A 19,437-nucleotide genomic window follows, 5' to 3' on the forward strand; every position below is an offset into this window, starting at 1 on the left:
CCAATTATTTTAAATATATATTTTTATATAAACATAAGTTTGTAAAAGCTTTTCAAGATATTTAGTTAAAACATATTGTAAATGTAGGTTATTTTATAGCAAATGTTACAATTAAGGTTAACTTTAATTGGCATTTCTTATAACTTAACCGTTAGAGGTTATATATATTATATTTGAAGAAAAAAACAATTATAAAATGTATTAAAGTAAACAACTGTAAATTGAAGTATTTTTATAAGTGTTAGAAAAAGGGTAATAGCTGTGAAAAGTTAATAAAAGATTTTTTATTACAACATAATAAACATATATTTTTTATGGTTAATTAAACATACAACATATCTTGAATATCACATTCATAAGTATTGAATTGTTTGTTTATTTATTTATAATAATATTATAAAAATTTATTATATAATTAATATCAAAAAAACAAATTAAATAACCCCCCCCCAAAAATATTCATCACATACTTAAGGGGAAATGAAGTTGCGGTCATATTATTTTTCAAATATATTTTATCAAAAAATATAAATATTTAAATTAAAGATGGATAATTTAAAGGGATATGATTTATCTCCTGAACAAGCACGTTTTATGTTTGAAAGTTTTTCTTTTATAGTAAGTTTCAATGATCATTTAAATTTTTATATTTAACACCTGTTTAAAGATATTCAAGGACTTTCCTGAGGGTATAGAAGTAGGAATTGATTACAAATCATTTATAACAGGGCCAAAATTTATGGGGTTTAAAATGATTCCACCTGGATTACATTTTATTTATATAAGTTATAAAAATTCCCCTAGAATTGGTTTTTTCCATAATTTTATTGAAAAAGAAATATTAATGAAAAAATGGGATAATATAAAGGAAAATTTTGAAGATTGTATTTTAACAGGAGAAGAGGTATTAATTACTTATCTTTTATATTATTTATTTAATTTTAGGAAAGTAGAATCAAAGCTAACATAAAAAATATAGATAAAAATCTAGGAGTATATCCATTTGACAAATTAAAAAACTGGATTTCATTAAGTAATTTTATAACTAAAGAGATTACTTACAAAATTAATCCAATATGTGGAAGAATCACATCACAACAAACATTTATTACAGAAGAGGATAGAATTAATGAGAAAGGACAAATTGTTGATAGAGAAAATCCTACACGATTAAGATTTTGTGATGAAGAGGGATTACCTATTTTTAATATGATTGAAGAAGAGAGGATAAAATTTAGTGAAATACCAAAAGTAACATTAGAAAATATTGATAAACGTGATCTAGTTGATAATTCTATTTTACTTGAAAAATTACTTAAAAATTATGGTGAAAATGGTGTAGAAAAATTATTAGGTGAATTTCAATACTCATTTGTTGTTTTTTTACTTGGACAAGTTTATGAAGGTTTTGAGCAATGGAAAAGATTTCTTCATTTGTTATCATCTGTCAAATCTTCTTTAAATAAACAACTTCCATTGTATGAAAAATTTTTTATGGTATTATATTATCAAATCACTACATGTCCAGATGATTTTTTTAATAATGTTATTGAACAAAATAATTTTATTATATGGACATTACGTCTTTTTTTTGCAAATATTGAAGGTAATATTATTTTATCTTTTTTTTTTTATAACTTTGTTGTTATTTTAGATAATGATACTTTACCAGTAACTTTCAAGACAAAATCTCTTAAAATTCGCCATTTATTTGAAAAAAAATTTAGTTGCTCTTTTGATTTACCTAATGAATAAAATTTTTTTTTTTTGATATCATTAATTTAATTAAAATAAAATATTTGTATAATATTTAAATTATAAAATTTATTTTTAAAACAAATTTAATGATTAAAAGTTAAAGAAAATAATTTTCCGATAATTTTCATTATACCATTTCTACTAAATGTAATTATTTACTTCTTTTTTAAAATTGCAGAATTACTTGCTGATGCAGAGGAAGACCCTTTCCCTGAACTGGAAGCTGTTTGTTGATTTATCAATGATTGGACTCCGTTATTGTCAGTAACTACTGAATATGATGTAGCTTTGCTTTTATCACCTGTAGCTGATACAACTCCTTGTGCCGATGATTCTAAATAAAATATAGTTTTAATATTAAAAATAATTTATTTTTACCTCGTGGTGGGCCATTTCCATCATTAATAGAAAGATTTGCTTGTGATGAAGCACTAGAATTTCCAGTTCCCTCAGCCTGTGAACCCATGTATGAATTTCCTGATGCTCCCAGAGTATTAATATTTAAAAAGTTATTTCCAGTTATATTAACTTTATCTCCTGCTGCAGAACCACTTCCACTTGCTGTACCTAAGTTTAGAACACCATTACTATTTGAAACATTACCATTAGAAACCATATTTAATGTTCCTGGATTACCACTACTAGATAATGCTTGACCATCACCATTTACAATTAAACTACCATCACCTTGAGGATTAAAATTTGATTGAACAACCATTGAAGAGTTACTTGAATCTGATCCTTGTGATTGTATATTACCATCTCCTAAAGCTATCGTTGTATCATTTCCTGTATTTCCTTTAAGTCCACCAGACAATGTCATACTTGAATTTTTACCAGTAGCTGTTGAATTAACAATTAAATTTCCATAATTTCCATCAATATTTTGTGCATTTGTAGTGTTAGTATTTGAATTTAGAGTAATTTGATTATGGCCATCAGAGTGGACTTTGGCATCACCAAATGATTGAATAGCTAAAAATATATTACAAAATTTTAGTAAAATAAATTTTCTAATAAAACATACAATTTGAAATTCCACTACTATTACTTTGTAAATTACTAGCACCAACTAAATTACTAGTTCCTGTTCCATTAACACTTCCATACATATTTCCTAAAAGTTCATGATTACTATTATTCATAACAGCATTTCCATTAACTTGAGCATTTACTAGACCACCATTTAAATTATCTCCCGAAACAATACCATTCATCTCTACACCATTATTAGCATTTCCAGCTTTTAAATCAACATTAGCCTGTGCATTAAATAATCCCTGTGCAACAGCACTACCAACAAGTTGAAGTAATATAGCATCCCATGTTAAAACTTGACTTGAAACAATTTCAGATGATGATGATAAACTACCTGTTGCACCAGCAGATGATTTAGTATTATTTGAACTATATGGTGATGATACACTTCCATTTGACATTTCAATTACTCCATTTGAAGCAGCTCCAGTATCTCCGGCTCCCTGTCCTTTAGAATGTTGAAAAGATTCAACAGCCCATTTATCTCCATGAATACCAGCATTAATATTTGAATGTGATTCTGAATCTGCTCCAAGTGCTCCAGCATTTCCTATTGATCCAATTTCTAAAATTGTATAATAATTTATTATATCTATAAAAAAAAAAACTATTTACCTTTATCTCCAACAGATCCATATGCTTGATTATTTACTCCAGTTTGACCTGATCCTGTGGCATCACCACTTGAACTTGTATTAACACCAATTATTCCTTCACTATTTTTATAATGTTCTGCCTCAGCATTTGTATCAACTTTATCACCCTGTCCAGTAGAATTGGCATTTGAAGATACAACTGTTTGACGTTTACTTATATTTTTACCAAAAAAACTTTTATCAAAATATAGTTTTGTCTCAAATAATGGTATAAAAATAATTCCAATAAATAATATAATAATAATGTAATTATATTTATTACTATTAATCATTACTTCTTATATTAATAAAAATAAGTTATAATAACACTTTTGTAGAATAATATTAATATAATAATTATACGAAAGATAAACTTTCATATAACTGGAACACTTTTATAAATTACTTACAAAATTTTTAAATAAATTTATCAATTTTTTTTAACAAATTTATTTGTAATATTATTGTATGTTACTCTGGGTTTGTTTAGTTTTTAAATGATATAACAAAAATTTCAGTAGTAGGTAAGTAATATTTAGGTAGATTAAACTTTGGGAAATGTTTAATTATAATAATGGAAATAATATAATGATAGAATAAAATAGCTTTGGTAGATTTAAAGGATTGAGAGATTTTCAATCTATCATAATGAAAATTTACCAAATCAACGATGGATTATAGTTTATTATGAAAAAGATTTATATAGTTTTACATTTGAAATAAAAATGTTTTAAATCAAAGAACAGGAAAAACTTTAAATAAATAAATATAAAATCAAAAAGTTTTATATATGTAGTAATAATTTATAATATACTTTTAATTATAATTATACTTCACAAAATTCCTTTATTTTTTTATAAAACTTATTACCATTTTCCTTGTCAGAAAATTTTAAATAGAATTCATCTAATTTTCCTCCCTCAAAATGATCAAATGAGCCAATGGGAAAAATTAAAGCAACATAATTTTTACCATCCTTCTTTTGTATTGTATTAATATTGTTGTTGATTAATCGAATTGTAGATTTAACAAGAGTAGATTTATTCATTACTTCTAAATATTTTCCACCATTGGCAAAAAAAAGTGAACATGAAACACGACCAATATCAGTAGGTTTATTTTCATCAGAAGATTTAATATAAAGTTTACTATCAATATTTTTAATTGTGTTGAATGAAAATGGATAATTGTCCATTTTCTTCTTTTCATTTTGTTGAAGTGATAAATCTTCAATATGTTTCTCAAAACTTTCTATTCTGTTATTACTATCACATTTTGAAAAATTACTATCAGTATCCATTGAAAAAAAATTACCATTTTCTTTATTCTCCTTTGGCGTTACATCTTCATTTGGTGGCTTGATATCCTTAATTAGTTGAGAAAACATATGAAAATTTTCAGATTTTTGAAAATTTTCTCCTGTGGTGTTTGGAATTTTATCTAATTAAAAAATGTTTTAAAATAATTAAAAATAAAAAAAAACCTTTTATATATTTTATTTCTTTTTCAATAGAATCAAGGCGTCTTGCAATACTTTCAAATCCATTACTTTGATACTCCTTAAGAGCACGAAATTGTTCACTAAAATACTTAAATACTATTTCACCTTTCTTATCATCCATCATAAAAATATAGATTTAAAAAAAGTCCAAATTAGTAATATCGGTAGAAAGTTGTTTAAAATTGACACAAAAATTCTAGAAATTTCTTTTTAAAAAAACGACAATAAAATGAAAGTAATATATTAATATTTAATAGGAGAACTTTTTTTTTTTTTGGAATTAAGTTGACCAACTGTAATTATTATATAAAATATCTTAAAATGATAGGACTATTATTTTGAAATACAATATGTCTAGATGAGAAAATATGTAGTATTAAAGAAGTTAGAAAAATTTTTGTATCTGTATCTTGTTAGAAAAAGTACACATATTACATTACGAAAAGTTCAAATATAAGTAGTATTTTGATTTAGAGGTAACATTACTAAATTACAAAATTAACCTGGTGATTTTTGGTTAGGAGATTAATACAATAGTACATCTGTAAAAAGTAATTATTATTAGAAAAAATTTTTTTCTATCATTTTAATTAAATAGTACTTTTGGGAAACAAAGTTTGAAAAGCATCAACAAAATATTTTTACTGTTTTGGGGAGAAAACTAAGTATGGAATTTTTCTGATTATTTTTTAGTTCATAATTATTAAGGGATTTTTATCATTCTATTATGAGTTTATTTGAACTAAAAAAAAAATGAATTACATTAATATTCAGATTAAATATTTTTTATTCATTATAGTTAAAAAAAAATGAATATTATTTTTTTGGAGTAACAATTCTCTTTAGTATTGGTTGTCGAGTTTCACTAAATGATGTTCTGGTTAATTCATCTACCTGAAAAATTACATTATCAAATGTTCTCTTATTTTCAGGAATTCCTAAATGATTTAACAATGTTGAGGAATAATTGGGTGTAATAGGTTGCATTAACAATCCAGTAATTCTTAATGTTTCATATATTATGTATAAAACTGTACTTAATTCAAGACCTGGAGATTGTTTCCAAGGTTTTTTATTGTGAAAAAATTCATTTGCTTTTCCACAAACATTTACAATCTCTTCGATTCCTTTATAAAAAATAAGATTTTCAAAATGTTCATTAACTTTTTGTGATAATACATTTAAATCTTTTATTAATTCACTAGCTTCATCTAAAATTTTAGGATCAAGACTATCATACTTTTGGGGGAAATATACTTGTTCAGAATTTAAAATATCTACTGTGGATCTCATTAGTAGATTACCTATATTATTTACTAAATCAGAATTAACCATAGTGATTGCTTTTATGTTTGAAAAATTGTTATCAGAACTAATAACATCTTGCTTCAAGAGGAAATATCTTAAACCATCAACTGATAAAATTTGTGACATCTCATATGGATCTATAACATTACCTAAACTTTTTGACATCTTAACATCATCAATAGTCCAATGACCATGGATAAAAATTTTTTTTGGTAAATCCATACCAGCTGCAAGAAGAAATGCAGGCCAATAAATTGTATGAAATTTCAGTATATCTTTTCCAATAATTTGCCATGATGGTGGCCATTGAGTTAGATGATCATTTGGTAATCCAACAACTGATATATAATTTACTAAAGCATCTAACCATACATAAATCTAGAAAAATAAGTTTTAGTTAATTTATTTTTTATATTACCGTTTGTGAATTATCATTAGGAACAGGAATTCCCCAACTTATTCTTTTAGCTTCTCTTGAAACAGATAAATCTTCAATATTTGTTAAATAATTTAAAATTTTGTTAATGTAATGTTTTGGTCTTATAACATCATTTTCTGTTATCCATTTTTTTATTTCTGGAGAGAATTCCTTTAACTTAAACATATAATTTTCTTCTTCTAAATATTGAACTACATTTTTTGTCTCTTTTGAAATTAAAATAATATTATCATTTTTTTTAATTTCTTCAATGTCATTTTTTGTATAAAATGCTTCATCAATATGTGAATAATATCCTGAATATGTATCTTTATAAATATACCCTTTGTCATAAAGTATTTCCCACATTTTTTGAACACATTTTATATGTGATTCATCTGTTGTCCTAATAAAATGTGTATATTTTACATTAAAAGTATCAAAAATTTTTTTAAAATTTGTACTAACATTATCACAAAATTCTTTTGGTGATTTATTTTTTATAATAGCAGCTTTTTGAATTTTTATCCCATGTTCATCAGTTCCTGTTGTTAAAATAAAATCATTTATATTTGATGATGGATTTTTAAATTTATCATAACGTAAAGTTGCATCAGCAATAATTGTAGAATAAATATGTCCAATGTGAGGAGAAGCATTTGCATAGTATATTGGTGTTGTAATAAATGTCTTATTTCTTATCAAACTAATTTTTAAAGGTGGTATATTTTTAAAAAATTTTAGCATTCTTAAACAAAAGTTATCCAGAAAAATATATGTAAGATATTTAACGAGATACGTCTCTTAAAAATAACATTCTATAATACTAATCATAAGTTTAAATTTTTTATTCATGTGAAATTATTAAATGAAAAAAAAGTAATATAACGAAATAAAATACTTATTTCACTTTTTATAATTACTTTTGAAATTAATCCTAAATAAAAATCTATATTTAATAAATAATCCTATACAAAAATATACTATAATATTTTAACATTTCCTGTAGATAAAAGTTTATTTATCTCCAACATATTGCTATTAATGTTTGAAAATTTACTGTACAAAATCATAGATATCATTTTTTTTAAGTAATTCCTAATTCCTTTTCTTTTAATAAAGCTTCTTCAAACATATAATATTTTATATCCATTTCTAATTGTTTTAATTTTTCCTCTGGATCATCATCTTCAATTCGTTTTGGTGGTTTGTTAGCTGTGATAACTTGAATTTCCCTATTTTTTTCCACATTTATATATTTTATATTAACATTTTCAAATCCACAAGGTTCCAAATACCAGGCATATCTCATAATATCATAATCTTTTGAAGATATTAAACCCCAACTTTCCCAATTTTTTAATCTATTCAAATCCATTGTACAAACTATTTTAGAATTAGGTTTTAAAATTCTAAAAAGTTCTCTCTGAATTCTAGTCATATGTTTGGTAGGCCAATAATAAAAAACATCAACATGATAAATTCCATCAAAAAAATCATTTGTAAATGGAAGTAATATTAATCGTGGTGATTTCTCAAGTATAATTTTATTATCAGCAACCTCCAATGCAAATCTATGAAGTCCTTTATCTAATGCATATGATGATGCCTCAATTCCAAATAATTTTCCTTGTAATTTATTTGCCTCTAATATATCATGAAATAATTGTAATCCATCACCTCTTCCAAATCCTAGTTCTAGGTAATTACAACCATCTTGTGGTTGAAACTGATCTATTGCAGCTTTATTTAATGCTTTACTTTGATATGAAATTTTTTTTCTTATAAAATTTCCAGTAAATGATTTTGTTGGAAAGGCAATCTAAATGAAATATTACTATAAAAAAAAGAAAAAAAGAAATAGTTACCTCAGAAGCAATATCATTAATATAAGTAGGAAAAAGTTTTTTTACAATCTTTTTCATTTATAAACTTTTCCTAGTGATTTAAAAAAAAATAATCATTTCTCCAATTTTTTTTATAATAATAAAAATCTTATGAAGAAATTAATTTTAAAAACTAGCTTTGAAATTATTTATTAATTAAAGTTAAGATTCTTTATTGTGATTTATTTTTAATTTCAATTACATAGTAAATAAAAGTTTTGATAGAAAATAAAATGTTTAATATTATATACCATATCATTTCAAAAGTTACACGAATTTCCACACCAAAAAGAAAAAGAATTAGAAGTGTTATTACAAGAAAATAAATATATAAATTCCACCCATTTACAAAACCCAGATTAAGTATTTCTAAGAGTTATCTAAGTTACACACTTGTGTAATGATACTGTCTTTAGAAAGAATATTTTATTATTAATTTAATGTTTCTTGAAAGACAAAATAAAATCTTTCAACTAATTTTAAATATATAACAATATAATATTTTATGTTATTATATTATTTAAAAAAAAAAGTTTCTATATTTTTATTATGTCTAATTTACCATCACCTGTATTTAGTAATGATAATGAATGCCATGTAATTACTTTAGAAAATGAACCTTATAATAGAAGTCAATGTACCTCACCTGATGGATTTTCTTTTACAAGACCAAGAAGTGTAACCATTATAGAATCTGATGAAGTAGATATAAAAAAAAATAAAAAATTTAATGGTATATTAAAAAATAATTCTAATTCTTCAATTAAACCATCTAATGATACAAAAATTGACAATCCAAATTCTGTTGTTTCATTTCAAAATAGATATACAAATATTCCTACAATAAATCAAACAATTAAATCATTTTTAAATTTTTTAAAAAATTATAAATGTATAATATTATTAATAATTTTTATTATATTAATTTTATCTGTTATTGGATTAAGTATATCATTAGGAATAATAACTCCATTATCAAAATTATATTGTACAAGTAAGGCGTGTATATCATCAGGTAAATTTTATTATATATATACAGTAGTAGTAAAGTTTTATATCACTCACCAAAATCCCCTCTTGACTTTTCTTACTAGCTTTTAACTTTGTTAATCTCATCAATTTATTTATTTTGCATTAACTCTTTTATTGATATTATCATTAGTATAGTTTTACCTTTGATTGACCGTAACAATATTAGTTTAATTAAAAATTTTTATCATCTTTTTAGCTACCAGATTGAGTGAATATATTAATAGAAATGATGATATTTGTAAAAATCCTTATAATGTAATTTGTGGAAATACTCAGGAATGGAATTATGAAGATAAAGATACAATTTTTTTAACAAAATTTAATAATAAACCACAATATTTTATTGAAACAATAAAAATAATCTATAATAAAATATTAAATATTTTAAATAATCCATCTAATGATAATGATAGTTTACCATTTAAAATATCAAAAACATTATATGATGGATGTATGAATAATGAACTTCGAAAGATTCAAGGAATGGAACCATTAAAAGAATTATTAAAAACTTTACCATGTGGATCAATTTTAAATGAATGTACTTCATTTAACTCAACTAATTATTCACTAGAAACAAACATTGGTTTGTATGGTTTTTATGCTGGAAATCTTAATATTATATATTATGATAAAGATATTGATCCTGATTATGATGGAAAAGTTATATTATCTTTTGCTCCACCAGATTTAACAACTTTTTTAAATCCATATAGAAGACAAATTGAAACAACAGAATTTGACAATCCTAATTATCGTAAAAATCTTTTAATGTTTGCCATAAAAAATGTATATAAAGAGTATATAACAAATATCTTAAATAATAGTAAATTTAATGATAATCAAATTGAGGAGGTGGCAAAATTTACATTGGAACTTGAAAATTTTACAACAACAATGGATAGTTATAATACAAATTTTAAAGTTTTAACTATTGATGATCTTAAATTAGAATTAGGTAGTTTTGATATAATGACATTTTTAGATACAGATATTAGTAATAAAAATACATGGAATGGTACAAATCGTGTTTTAATTAATAACATTGACTATTTTAAACATTTAAATTTTTTTTTAAAAACTTTTAAATTAGAGACAATTGCTAATTATTTAACAATTACTTCTACAATAAATCTTGCAAAATATACAAGTAATCTTAATACTGATAATGATGTATGGGAAAAATGTATTGATGATATGTTAAATCTTGAATCCACAATAACATTATACAATAATAGATATGGAGTTAAGATAAGTAATGAAGAAAATATTCAAAAAATATTATTAAAAATGCAAAATTTTTATATTGATACACATACAACTATTTCATCAGAGTTGATACAAAAAGTTAGAACAATGAAAATTCAGGTTGGTGTACCACCTCAAATAAGAAATAAAAATTTTATTGATGATATTTATTCTAATGTACATCTTAATTCATCAGACTACTTCAGTACAATGCTCAGAATACTGAAACGTCAAAGAGACTATAGAATTTTAAATATTGGTTCAGTCATTGATTCAAGAGATAATGTTCATTGGAATATTTTATATCCTGAAATTACTTATGATGAACATGAAAATACAATTTTTGTACCATTAGCAATATTAAAGATACCAATTTTTGATGGAAATTATAATGATAATTGGATAACAATATCAAGTCTTGGTTTTTTATATTTTCAAAAATTATCAAATATCATATGGAATTCACCCTACGAAACTGGATACAAGGAACAATTTATTAATTGCCTTACTTCTAAATCAAGTATTGGTAGTTTTGGAAGTTCAGCTCCTAAAATTGGAATAAACACTCTTCAAAATACAGATTCATTACAAACATTAATGAAGTTTATGCTTAAAAATGGATATATTAATGAAAATAATAAAGATAACTTTTCAAATATCCCTGGTTTTAGTGATTATTCTTTTTATGAATTGGCAATTCTTCAATCATCAACATTTACCTGTTACAAAAAAGATCCCTTAAATTTTATTGAAAATGTCATTCAGGAACAAATTATGTACAATTCTTTAAATGAAATGAACATCTTTTCTACCACATTCAATTGTTCAGAAGAGGTAATTTATAATAAAAAATGTTTTAATTTTTAATTTTTTTAAAAAAAAAAATAAATTTAAAATTATATTACTTTTTTTATTTATCTAGTGATTTATAGTAAAATTATTATTTATTATTAAAGTATCATAGGAAAACTAAAAATATTTACAATAAAATATTATATATTTAAAAATATCAGGAAAAAAAAAATTAATTGATATAACAGTAGGTTATTTAAAAACATAAGTTAAAGATTAACATCATAATATTAATTACCTACTGATATAAAAAAAAAAGTTTTTATAATTTTTATGAAAGTTGTGGTGGATTATAAACAGTTTTTTCTTTATAATATACTTCTTCATGTTCTTTGTCACAAATTTTTAATAATAATGCTGTAAAGGCAAATGAAAAAGCTCCCCATGCTATAGCATAACTATAATCAAGTTCCCAATGTCGTATTTGGAGCATTGACATAATATTATAAAAACAGGCTGGATATATTATTAATGATAATATATCACATAACACTGCTAGAAATGTTAGGCCAGTTGCCACTTTATGATATAAATATTTTCTATGTTGATCATCTGATTTTAAACCTAATATATTTGAGATGGAGGCAAATAAGATGATGATACAAGAAATTATTAATAGAGATATGACAGCTTTGACATAGGCATAATCTTTGGTTTTTTGGCATTGTCCTGGTAATGGTGATCCACTTATTGGTTTAATTAAACTATCTAAACCACCAGTATCTGTACATTCATTAAAAAGTCCTGTATGATAAGAACCTGTTCTTAACCAATTATTTGTTGATAGTGCTGCAATCATAAGTCCTAATGAAATAATCAAACATAATAATGCAGTAATCTTAAAAAAAAATAAATATTTATATTTATAAAATTGATAAAATATTAATTTATAAAAGTACCTTCAAAGGCCTAATAACTGTAACTGATTCTATTGTCGTTGTTTGAGCAACCATTATAATATAAAAATTAAAAAGTTTGTGTTTTAATTAAATATATATTTAAATATTAAAATATTATTTTTTTTTTCCTAAAAAAATTGTTATTAAAAATATGATAAAAAGAAAAAATGATGATGTGAATCATCATTACTAAGACATGAAGAGGTGATTTTAAAAATATACTTTAATCAATATTAAAAGATAAAATATTCTACATTGTATTATAATATATATATATATACTGATGAATAATATTATCTGATCAACCATCTTAAAGGGAATATATGTATATATGTTTATATATATTTAATAAAATGTTATTATTAAATAATATAAATAATATTAATTTTGTCATATAATTAATTTTTTTAATATAAAAAAAAATATATATATAAAAAATTATTAGAAGCATATACTGAAAATGTTTAAAATAGAATTAAATAAGTTTAAACATAAAATGTTACATTTTATGAATGAAAAGAATATTTACCATTATAAATAATATTATAGAAGTATACATTTCCTTCATTTATATCATATCTTTTAATTTTTTTGATATCTGATAAGTTAAAGCAAATAGTATTCAAGATGAAAATGCACAGATTTAAAAGATGTTAATAATAAATTAAATGGATAAACAAAATAAATACAATTATTGTTAAAAGACAAAAAAATAAATACGTAATAAATAATAAAAAATATTAATATTTTATTTTCATAAGTCTTTCCTTTTTTTTTGTAAAATAAAATTTTAATAATATATGTTATTTTTTAAAAAAAAAAATATTATCATTTTTTTAAAAATTCTTGCCTACAATTTAATAAAATAAGATTTTATATAACAATTGTTATTTCTAATTAAATTTTCAATTATATAAATTTAATCTATAAAAGAATTGTTCACGTATAATAGAAATGACCAAACAAAAAAAAAACGTAACTAAATATAAAGATGATCGATAGATATTAAAAAAAAAAAAAATTGTTTTAATAAAACAATTGATGTTTAAAAAAATTTTTTATTATAATAAATTATATTAAATATATTCTTATATTTTAAAAGTTATAATATTATCTAACTAAACTAATAATAATAATTTATATTTATTAAATAAAGATGAAACAAAATTTAATATAAAAGTATATACATATATACATAATGTTTTAAATTTATATATTAATGATTGAGATGTCGAAATATAGTGTATAAATAATAGATCAAAGTAATATTTTGAGTGAAATAGGTAAGTTATATATTGACAACCTTAAACAGAAAATAAGTAACGGAAATAAGGTTGATTTTAGATATTTAATCTATATACCTATTAATATTTATTGACATTATCTAAGGTGTGAATATAGTACCATTATTATTAAACTAAAAATATAAAAATATTTATAACTTATTAAATAAGAAAATAATATATTTATCTATTATAATAATAAATTTTTTATTTTTAAAGTTTATAATTAATAAAATATGATTTTAAATGTATGTCAAATATAGAGTTATTCAAAGTTTTATTATAAACTATTAAATAATGCCTTTAAGAATATTCTATAAGACATAAATATTATTAATAGAATTGAATTGTATAAATAAATACATTTAACTATATATATATATATATATATATATGTAGATATATTTATTTACAAAATGAACGTATATTTATAAATATAAATATATATTATAATGAATGACTTTTAAATAAAGATATTTACTTATTATTCATAACATTAATATAAAATAGGTATACTCATACAAGTATGATGAGTAATAATCGACAACTTAACTATATATATAATAATAAAAATATATCATAAAACTTTAATACAAAAAAAAAAGAAATTAACAATAACAATAAAAAATAATAATTAACCAAAATGTCTTAAACTTTTTAATAATAAATAATAACAAAAAAAAAACCTTTTTTTTCCTTTGTAAAATGTTTATATTAATATAAACAATTTTTATCCTAGATAACATTAAATCAATGATTATTTAGAAAAATATAATACATAAAAGTTTTGTTAATGTTGCATGGCAATGTTTTATGTTTAAGAGTTATAAAAAAAATTCTTTAATCCTTCCAAACATCTTTTTTTTTTTCTTTTTTGTTTTGATAAATATTCTCATATTTTTATTGGATATATCTTAAAAAAAAATATAATAAAATGAATAACTAAAAATTGTGGCCATCCAAACACAACTTTGAAGTTGTATTTTAAAAATAACAAATTTTTTTTCCCATACTTATATATAAAATTATTTTTTTGGGAAAAAAAATTTTTTTTTTCTAAAAATAAATGGTTAAAATAATGGATGGATTTAAAATAGAATTAATAAAAAAAAAGTGTAAAGTTTTTGATGAAATGTTTATAAAAAAATGGATATAGTAATTTAATGTTGTGTATAATAAAAGTTTATACAATTTTTTTTTATGTTAATTGTTATAAAAAATTATCATTCAAAAAGTTACTTTTTTTTTTCTTTAAAATAAAATGCTTTGTTTAATTATTTATTATATAATTTGTCATATATTTTAATGTAATAATTTATGGTGGAATTAATTATATGTATTATTTACACTCTGTTTCATAATGTTTTTGGAAACAATAGTAAAACAACTAGATTAAAAATTAAATAACAATTTATAATAATATAAAAATGTGTTTTTTTTTTGTAGTAGATTAAAAATTATTTCTTCTAATATATTAATTAGTTATATAAAATATTATTTAGATATAAATATTTTTTTTTATAAAGATAAGATTATTAAAATTTTTTCTTTCGTAATAATAATTAACAATTATTATTTCCAATATTTTTATCCATTTTTTTATCCTCAACAACAACCTCTTGTAATTGTATAGTATTTAAATCATTTTCTTCCTCATCACTGATACTTTGATTATCATTTTTACTTCTAAACTTTATGACAAAATTAGTGTTTGGTTTGACGTGTTTTATTCGATTATAAAATCTGTGGATTGCAGCAAAATCTAAAGCATTGTTTTGTTCCATATGACAAAATTCAATTTTTCTAAGAGTTCTAGAATAATAATTAAATTAATTATATAAATGTTTTTTTTTTTTTTTTTTGATAAACTTACGTAAATAATAAACATCCCCCGCAACAACAGCACCAACACCCAAAACAGAATGTCAAAGAAAATGCTAAGAGAAAATATTGAAGAAATGTTCGAATAGATCCTAAAAATATAAAAAAAATGAAATTTTTTCTTTTTTTTTTCAAAAAATAATTATACTACCATTAATATATGGTTGATCCATATCATCTTCAAGATCTATCAAAATTCTAAGAATAATAAATATAAATAAATTTACAAAAATTATTGCAACTAAGATAAAAAAAGTAAAACTTCCATATAAAGGTTTTCCTGGTTCTTTTTCCGCAAAAAGCATACTTTTTTTTTTGTTTCAAATAAACTTGAATAATTATTTTCAAATTGATAATATTTACCAATATGAAAATGATTAATATTAACTAATTTTATATTCATATTAAATTTATTTTAAGTCACACTTTAGTGTGCATATTATTATTTTAATATAATATTCTTATGTTAATTTTATTTAATCACATTATATTATATAAAATAACACAATATTTTGGTTTTTATTACATAGAATTGATAATAAATAATTGTAATATGAAAAAATTATTTTAATTTATTGTTCAAGAGTACTTAAATAATATAATACTTGATATCATTTTTTTTTTTTTCATTTTAAATTTTATATCAAAACAAATTTTTATTCAAAAAAAAAATATTAATTATGTTAAAATTTTTTTTTCTTAGTATACAATCATTAAAATTTATATATTATTTGTAATATAAACATTTATTTTTAACAGTTGTCATTTTTTAATAAAGAATATGATGCATTATATTTTGATTAAATTATTTTTAAAAGTCTTAAAAGCATAATTATTTTTAAAATAATTTCCTATCACAAGAAATTATTCCATTTTTATCCTTAGGTAAATTTTTTCATTATGTTAACAAAATAAAGTTATATTTTAGTAAAGTAATACAAAATGATAAAATTAAATTAATACGCTCAAAGTAACAAGATAAGATATCATGAAAAATAAGAAAATTGACAGTTTGGAGGAGCAATAGAAAAATTTATGGTAAATTAAAAAAAAATTTTTTTTTTTTCTATGAATTATGTGTGTTATTAAAATATAACTTAAAAATCGAAATATTTTATTGAAATTTTATTAATAAATATATTCTAAGTATACTTGTATATTTAAATGATTTTATTGAAAACTAATAAATATATATTTGAAACATTTTTATTGATATTATGAATGAAGTTACTTTACTACAGACTATTGAAAGTAATTCTACCTCAACTAATTATATTAATCATTCAAAAAATATATTTTTAAATGGTCAATCTAATTCTGATATTCAATATAAAATATCTATAGATGGTTGGGGTTTACTTTTTGGTATTATTTGTGATGTCCTTGGTATTATTGGATTATTTTTAAATTTCTTTGTTGTCTATGCTTTATTAGCTAATCAAAAAAGAATGTTATCAAATATATTTTATGTTCTTGTTCTTCATTGTTCAATTGTAGATATAGTTAGAGGGATATGTTTAATTATAAATGGACTACCAAATTTATTAACAAGTCTTGGATTAACTATGACTGGACGGCAAGGTTTATTAAATGTAAGTATAAAATAAAAACGTTTTTTTTTTAAATTTATTTTTTTTAGAAAACACAATATGCAACATTAATTCTTCGTTCATGTAATTTATTAACAATTTTCAATTTATTAATATTTACAACAAATGAATTTATTGTAATAAAATTTCCCCTACATTATCGAAGATATTTTTCAAGGAGAACAGTTATCTTTTTAATTGGTTTAGGGTGGATTATTAGTATATTATTTGGTGTTGGATATGTTATATTAAATACAGTATTTGAGAGAAAATCTATTATGATAAAAACTGAAATTAATGATTGGGATAAATATTTAAAAAATTATACACGTAATATTGAGAAAGAAAATGATTTTGTTGATGATATAGATGATGAAAATATTATTTTTCATAATGATGATGGTAAATGGTATTTTGATGAATATAATGAAAATTTTAAAAATTTATCTGATGTAATGGATGGAAATGAAAATGATAAACATAATGAAATAAATTGGAATAAATGGCTTGAAATAGAAAGTAATAATAGTACAATAGTTAAACGTATTGAAAGTTCTGGTATAAATCCTGCAACAATGTCATCATTAATCATATTTATTCTTTGTTATATATGTTTATTCATTGTATTAGTAAGTTATATTATATATTATTATAATTATTTAATTTATTTATAGATATGTTATGGAATAATTTTAAAAAGAATTCGTAGATTTCATTCTTCTTCAAGTTTTAAAAGTAATAATTCAAATTTACAGGAATCAAAAAAAATAATTAATAAAGTACAATTAAATAAAATAGTATCACAGACATCATTAGTTCATGTTAATAGTCCATTAAATAGATCTTCAGTTATAGGAAAAAATATTTCCTCTCCATTAAAAGTATCAATAAGACGAGGAAATTCATATAAAAGATGGAAATCACATATTATGTCAAGACATAAATATTTAATTGTTATTGGATCAGTACTTTTTGTAGATATTTTATTTTTAATACCATATTCAACCATTCAAATGATATCAATATTATATATAACAAATAAATTAAGTACCTCTGCTTTAAGTTCAACATTTAGATGGGGTTTACAACTTATGATTGGTATACATTCTGTATGCCAACCAATGTGTTATTTTAGAATGAATGAATTTCGTCAGATGGCATGTTTAAAAAGAAAAGTTATAAATTTAAATAAAACTAGTTCAAAGAATGAAATTGTAAGAGTAAAATCATTTTCAACAGTTGGAGGAAAAACATTTAATTATACAAAAAGTAATTGTAATAATGAAGAAGCAATTCAAAAGATGTTAAAAGAACAAAATAATAAATTACAAAATGATCTTAATGTAAATACAAATGATGATAATATTTTAAATAATGAACTTGAAAAAGTTTCATTTAATTTAATTCCAAAAAATATTAATCCTCTATCAAGAAAAAGAAAATGTAATGTTGAATTAAAAAAACAGCTTAGTTTTGATAGAGTAAATTATTCAAATATTCACCACAAAAGATTATCATTATTTAGTAAACTTGTGGATGATGATGAGATTGCTGTTGTTGGAGTACCATTAATACATCAAAAAAATGTTAAAAGTATGGATTTACAGAAATGTAAAGAATTATCTAGAAACAATGTATCAAGAAAAAATTTTTATGGTTAAATAAAAATATATAAAAAAATTTTTTTAATAATTATCTACCTCTTTGTGATTATAAAAAAGACGTTGTGAAATAAATGCCTCTTTTCAAATGCTATTATTATGAATGATATTAAAATTTAACAGTAGGTTTTATTTTAATTTCTAAAAAATACCACAAAATGTTATAGTTATAAGTTAAAAAAAAAGTCATTTTTATTAATATTTTAAAAAATATTTATAATAAAATAAACCAATTAACTAGTTAAATTATTTTAACAGTCAAAAGACAATTATTTTTCTGACTTATGGTTAAAAAATTGAGTTTATGGCATTGATTAACTTTGAAAAAAGTTATGCCGGAATGCTTTTAACATTTGGGTAGAACATTTTATTAGAAATAATACTTTTTATGAAGTTAACTAATTTTAATGGTTGTGTAGTCATTCTACAAGTTAGACTTTAATTAAAC

At 21.4% G+C, this 19,437-nt stretch overlaps 9 protein-coding genes across 9 annotated transcripts; 3 read left to right on the top strand and 6 right to left on the bottom strand.

Moving 5' to 3' along the window:
• Nucleotides 1–546: 546 nt before the first annotated feature.
• Nucleotides 547–1,755, top strand: SRAE_1000199400 (Protein AAR2 homolog; the record flags this gene model as incomplete). Its single annotated transcript, XM_024649017.1, has 4 exons — nt 547–618; nt 668–904; nt 946–1,606; nt 1,655–1,755. The coding sequence occupies 4 exons, from the start codon at nt 547–549 to the stop codon at nt 1,753–1,755; spliced, it is 1,071 nt and encodes a 356-aa protein (XP_024502937.1).
• Nucleotides 1,756–1,913: 158 nt separating this feature from the next.
• SRAE_1000199500 (Hypothetical protein) lies at nt 1,914–3,724 on the bottom strand (the record flags this gene model as incomplete). The annotated part of the gene is made up of 4 exons (XM_024649019.1): nt 1,914–2,092; nt 2,137–2,733; nt 2,786–3,361; nt 3,412–3,724. 4 exons carry the CDS (start codon nt 3,722–3,724, stop codon nt 1,914–1,916), a joined length of 1,665 nt encoding a protein of 554 aa, XP_024502938.1.
• Nucleotides 3,725–4,257: 533 nt separating this feature from the next.
• On the bottom strand, nt 4,258–5,056 carry SRAE_1000199600 (Hypothetical protein; the record flags this gene model as incomplete). The annotated part of the gene is made up of 2 exons (XM_024649020.1): nt 4,258–4,871; nt 4,915–5,056. The coding sequence occupies 2 exons, from the start codon at nt 5,054–5,056 to the stop codon at nt 4,258–4,260; spliced, it is 756 nt and encodes a 251-aa protein (XP_024502939.1).
• Nucleotides 5,057–5,748: 692 nt separating this feature from the next.
• On the bottom strand, nt 5,749–7,405 carry SRAE_1000199700 (Methionine--tRNA ligase, mitochondrial; the record flags this gene model as incomplete). Its single annotated transcript, XM_024649021.1, has 3 exons — nt 5,749–6,347; nt 6,390–6,618; nt 6,659–7,405. 3 exons carry the CDS (start codon nt 7,403–7,405, stop codon nt 5,749–5,751), a joined length of 1,575 nt encoding a protein of 524 aa, XP_024502940.1.
• Nucleotides 7,406–7,745: 340 nt separating this feature from the next.
• Nucleotides 7,746–8,583, bottom strand: SRAE_1000199800 (Methyltransferase type 11 domain-containing protein; the record flags this gene model as incomplete). Its single annotated transcript, XM_024649022.1, has 2 exons — nt 7,746–8,480; nt 8,527–8,583. The coding sequence occupies 2 exons, from the start codon at nt 8,581–8,583 to the stop codon at nt 7,746–7,748; spliced, it is 792 nt and encodes a 263-aa protein (XP_024502941.1).
• Nucleotides 8,584–9,093: 510 nt separating this feature from the next.
• SRAE_1000199900 (Peptidase M13, N-terminal domain and Metallopeptidase, catalytic domain-containing protein) lies at nt 9,094–11,749 on the top strand (the record flags this gene model as incomplete). Its single annotated transcript, XM_024649023.1, has 3 exons — nt 9,094–9,559; nt 9,773–11,658; nt 11,747–11,749. The coding sequence occupies 3 exons, from the start codon at nt 9,094–9,096 to the stop codon at nt 11,747–11,749; spliced, it is 2,355 nt and encodes a 784-aa protein (XP_024502942.1).
• Nucleotides 11,750–11,947: 198 nt separating this feature from the next.
• On the bottom strand, nt 11,948–12,629 carry SRAE_1000200000 (PMP-22/EMP/MP20/Claudin superfamily-containing protein; the record flags this gene model as incomplete). Its single annotated transcript, XM_024649024.1, has 2 exons — nt 11,948–12,514; nt 12,576–12,629. 2 exons carry the CDS (start codon nt 12,627–12,629, stop codon nt 11,948–11,950), a joined length of 621 nt encoding a protein of 206 aa, XP_024502943.1.
• A 2,791-nt stretch (nt 12,630–15,420) lies between these two features.
• On the bottom strand, nt 15,421–16,044 carry SRAE_1000200100 (Hypothetical protein; the record flags this gene model as incomplete). The annotated part of the gene is made up of 3 exons (XM_024649025.1): nt 15,421–15,670; nt 15,732–15,831; nt 15,891–16,044. The coding sequence occupies 3 exons, from the start codon at nt 16,042–16,044 to the stop codon at nt 15,421–15,423; spliced, it is 504 nt and encodes a 167-aa protein (XP_024502944.1).
• Nucleotides 16,045–16,956: 912 nt separating this feature from the next.
• SRAE_1000200200 (G protein-coupled receptor, rhodopsin-like family and GPCR, rhodopsin-like, 7TM domain and 7TM GPCR, serpentine receptor class x (Srx) family-containing protein) lies at nt 16,957–18,989 on the top strand (the record flags this gene model as incomplete). The annotated part of the gene is made up of 3 exons (XM_024649026.1): nt 16,957–17,331; nt 17,379–17,957; nt 18,003–18,989. The coding sequence occupies 3 exons, from the start codon at nt 16,957–16,959 to the stop codon at nt 18,987–18,989; spliced, it is 1,941 nt and encodes a 646-aa protein (XP_024502945.1).
• Between the last annotated feature and the right edge of the window lie 448 nt (nt 18,990–19,437).

This window comes from Strongyloides ratti (assembly GCF_001040885.1).
Source record: "Strongyloides ratti genome assembly S_ratti_ED321, chromosome : 1".
Taxonomy (NCBI): domain Eukaryota; kingdom Metazoa; phylum Nematoda; class Chromadorea; order Rhabditida; family Strongyloididae; genus Strongyloides; species Strongyloides ratti.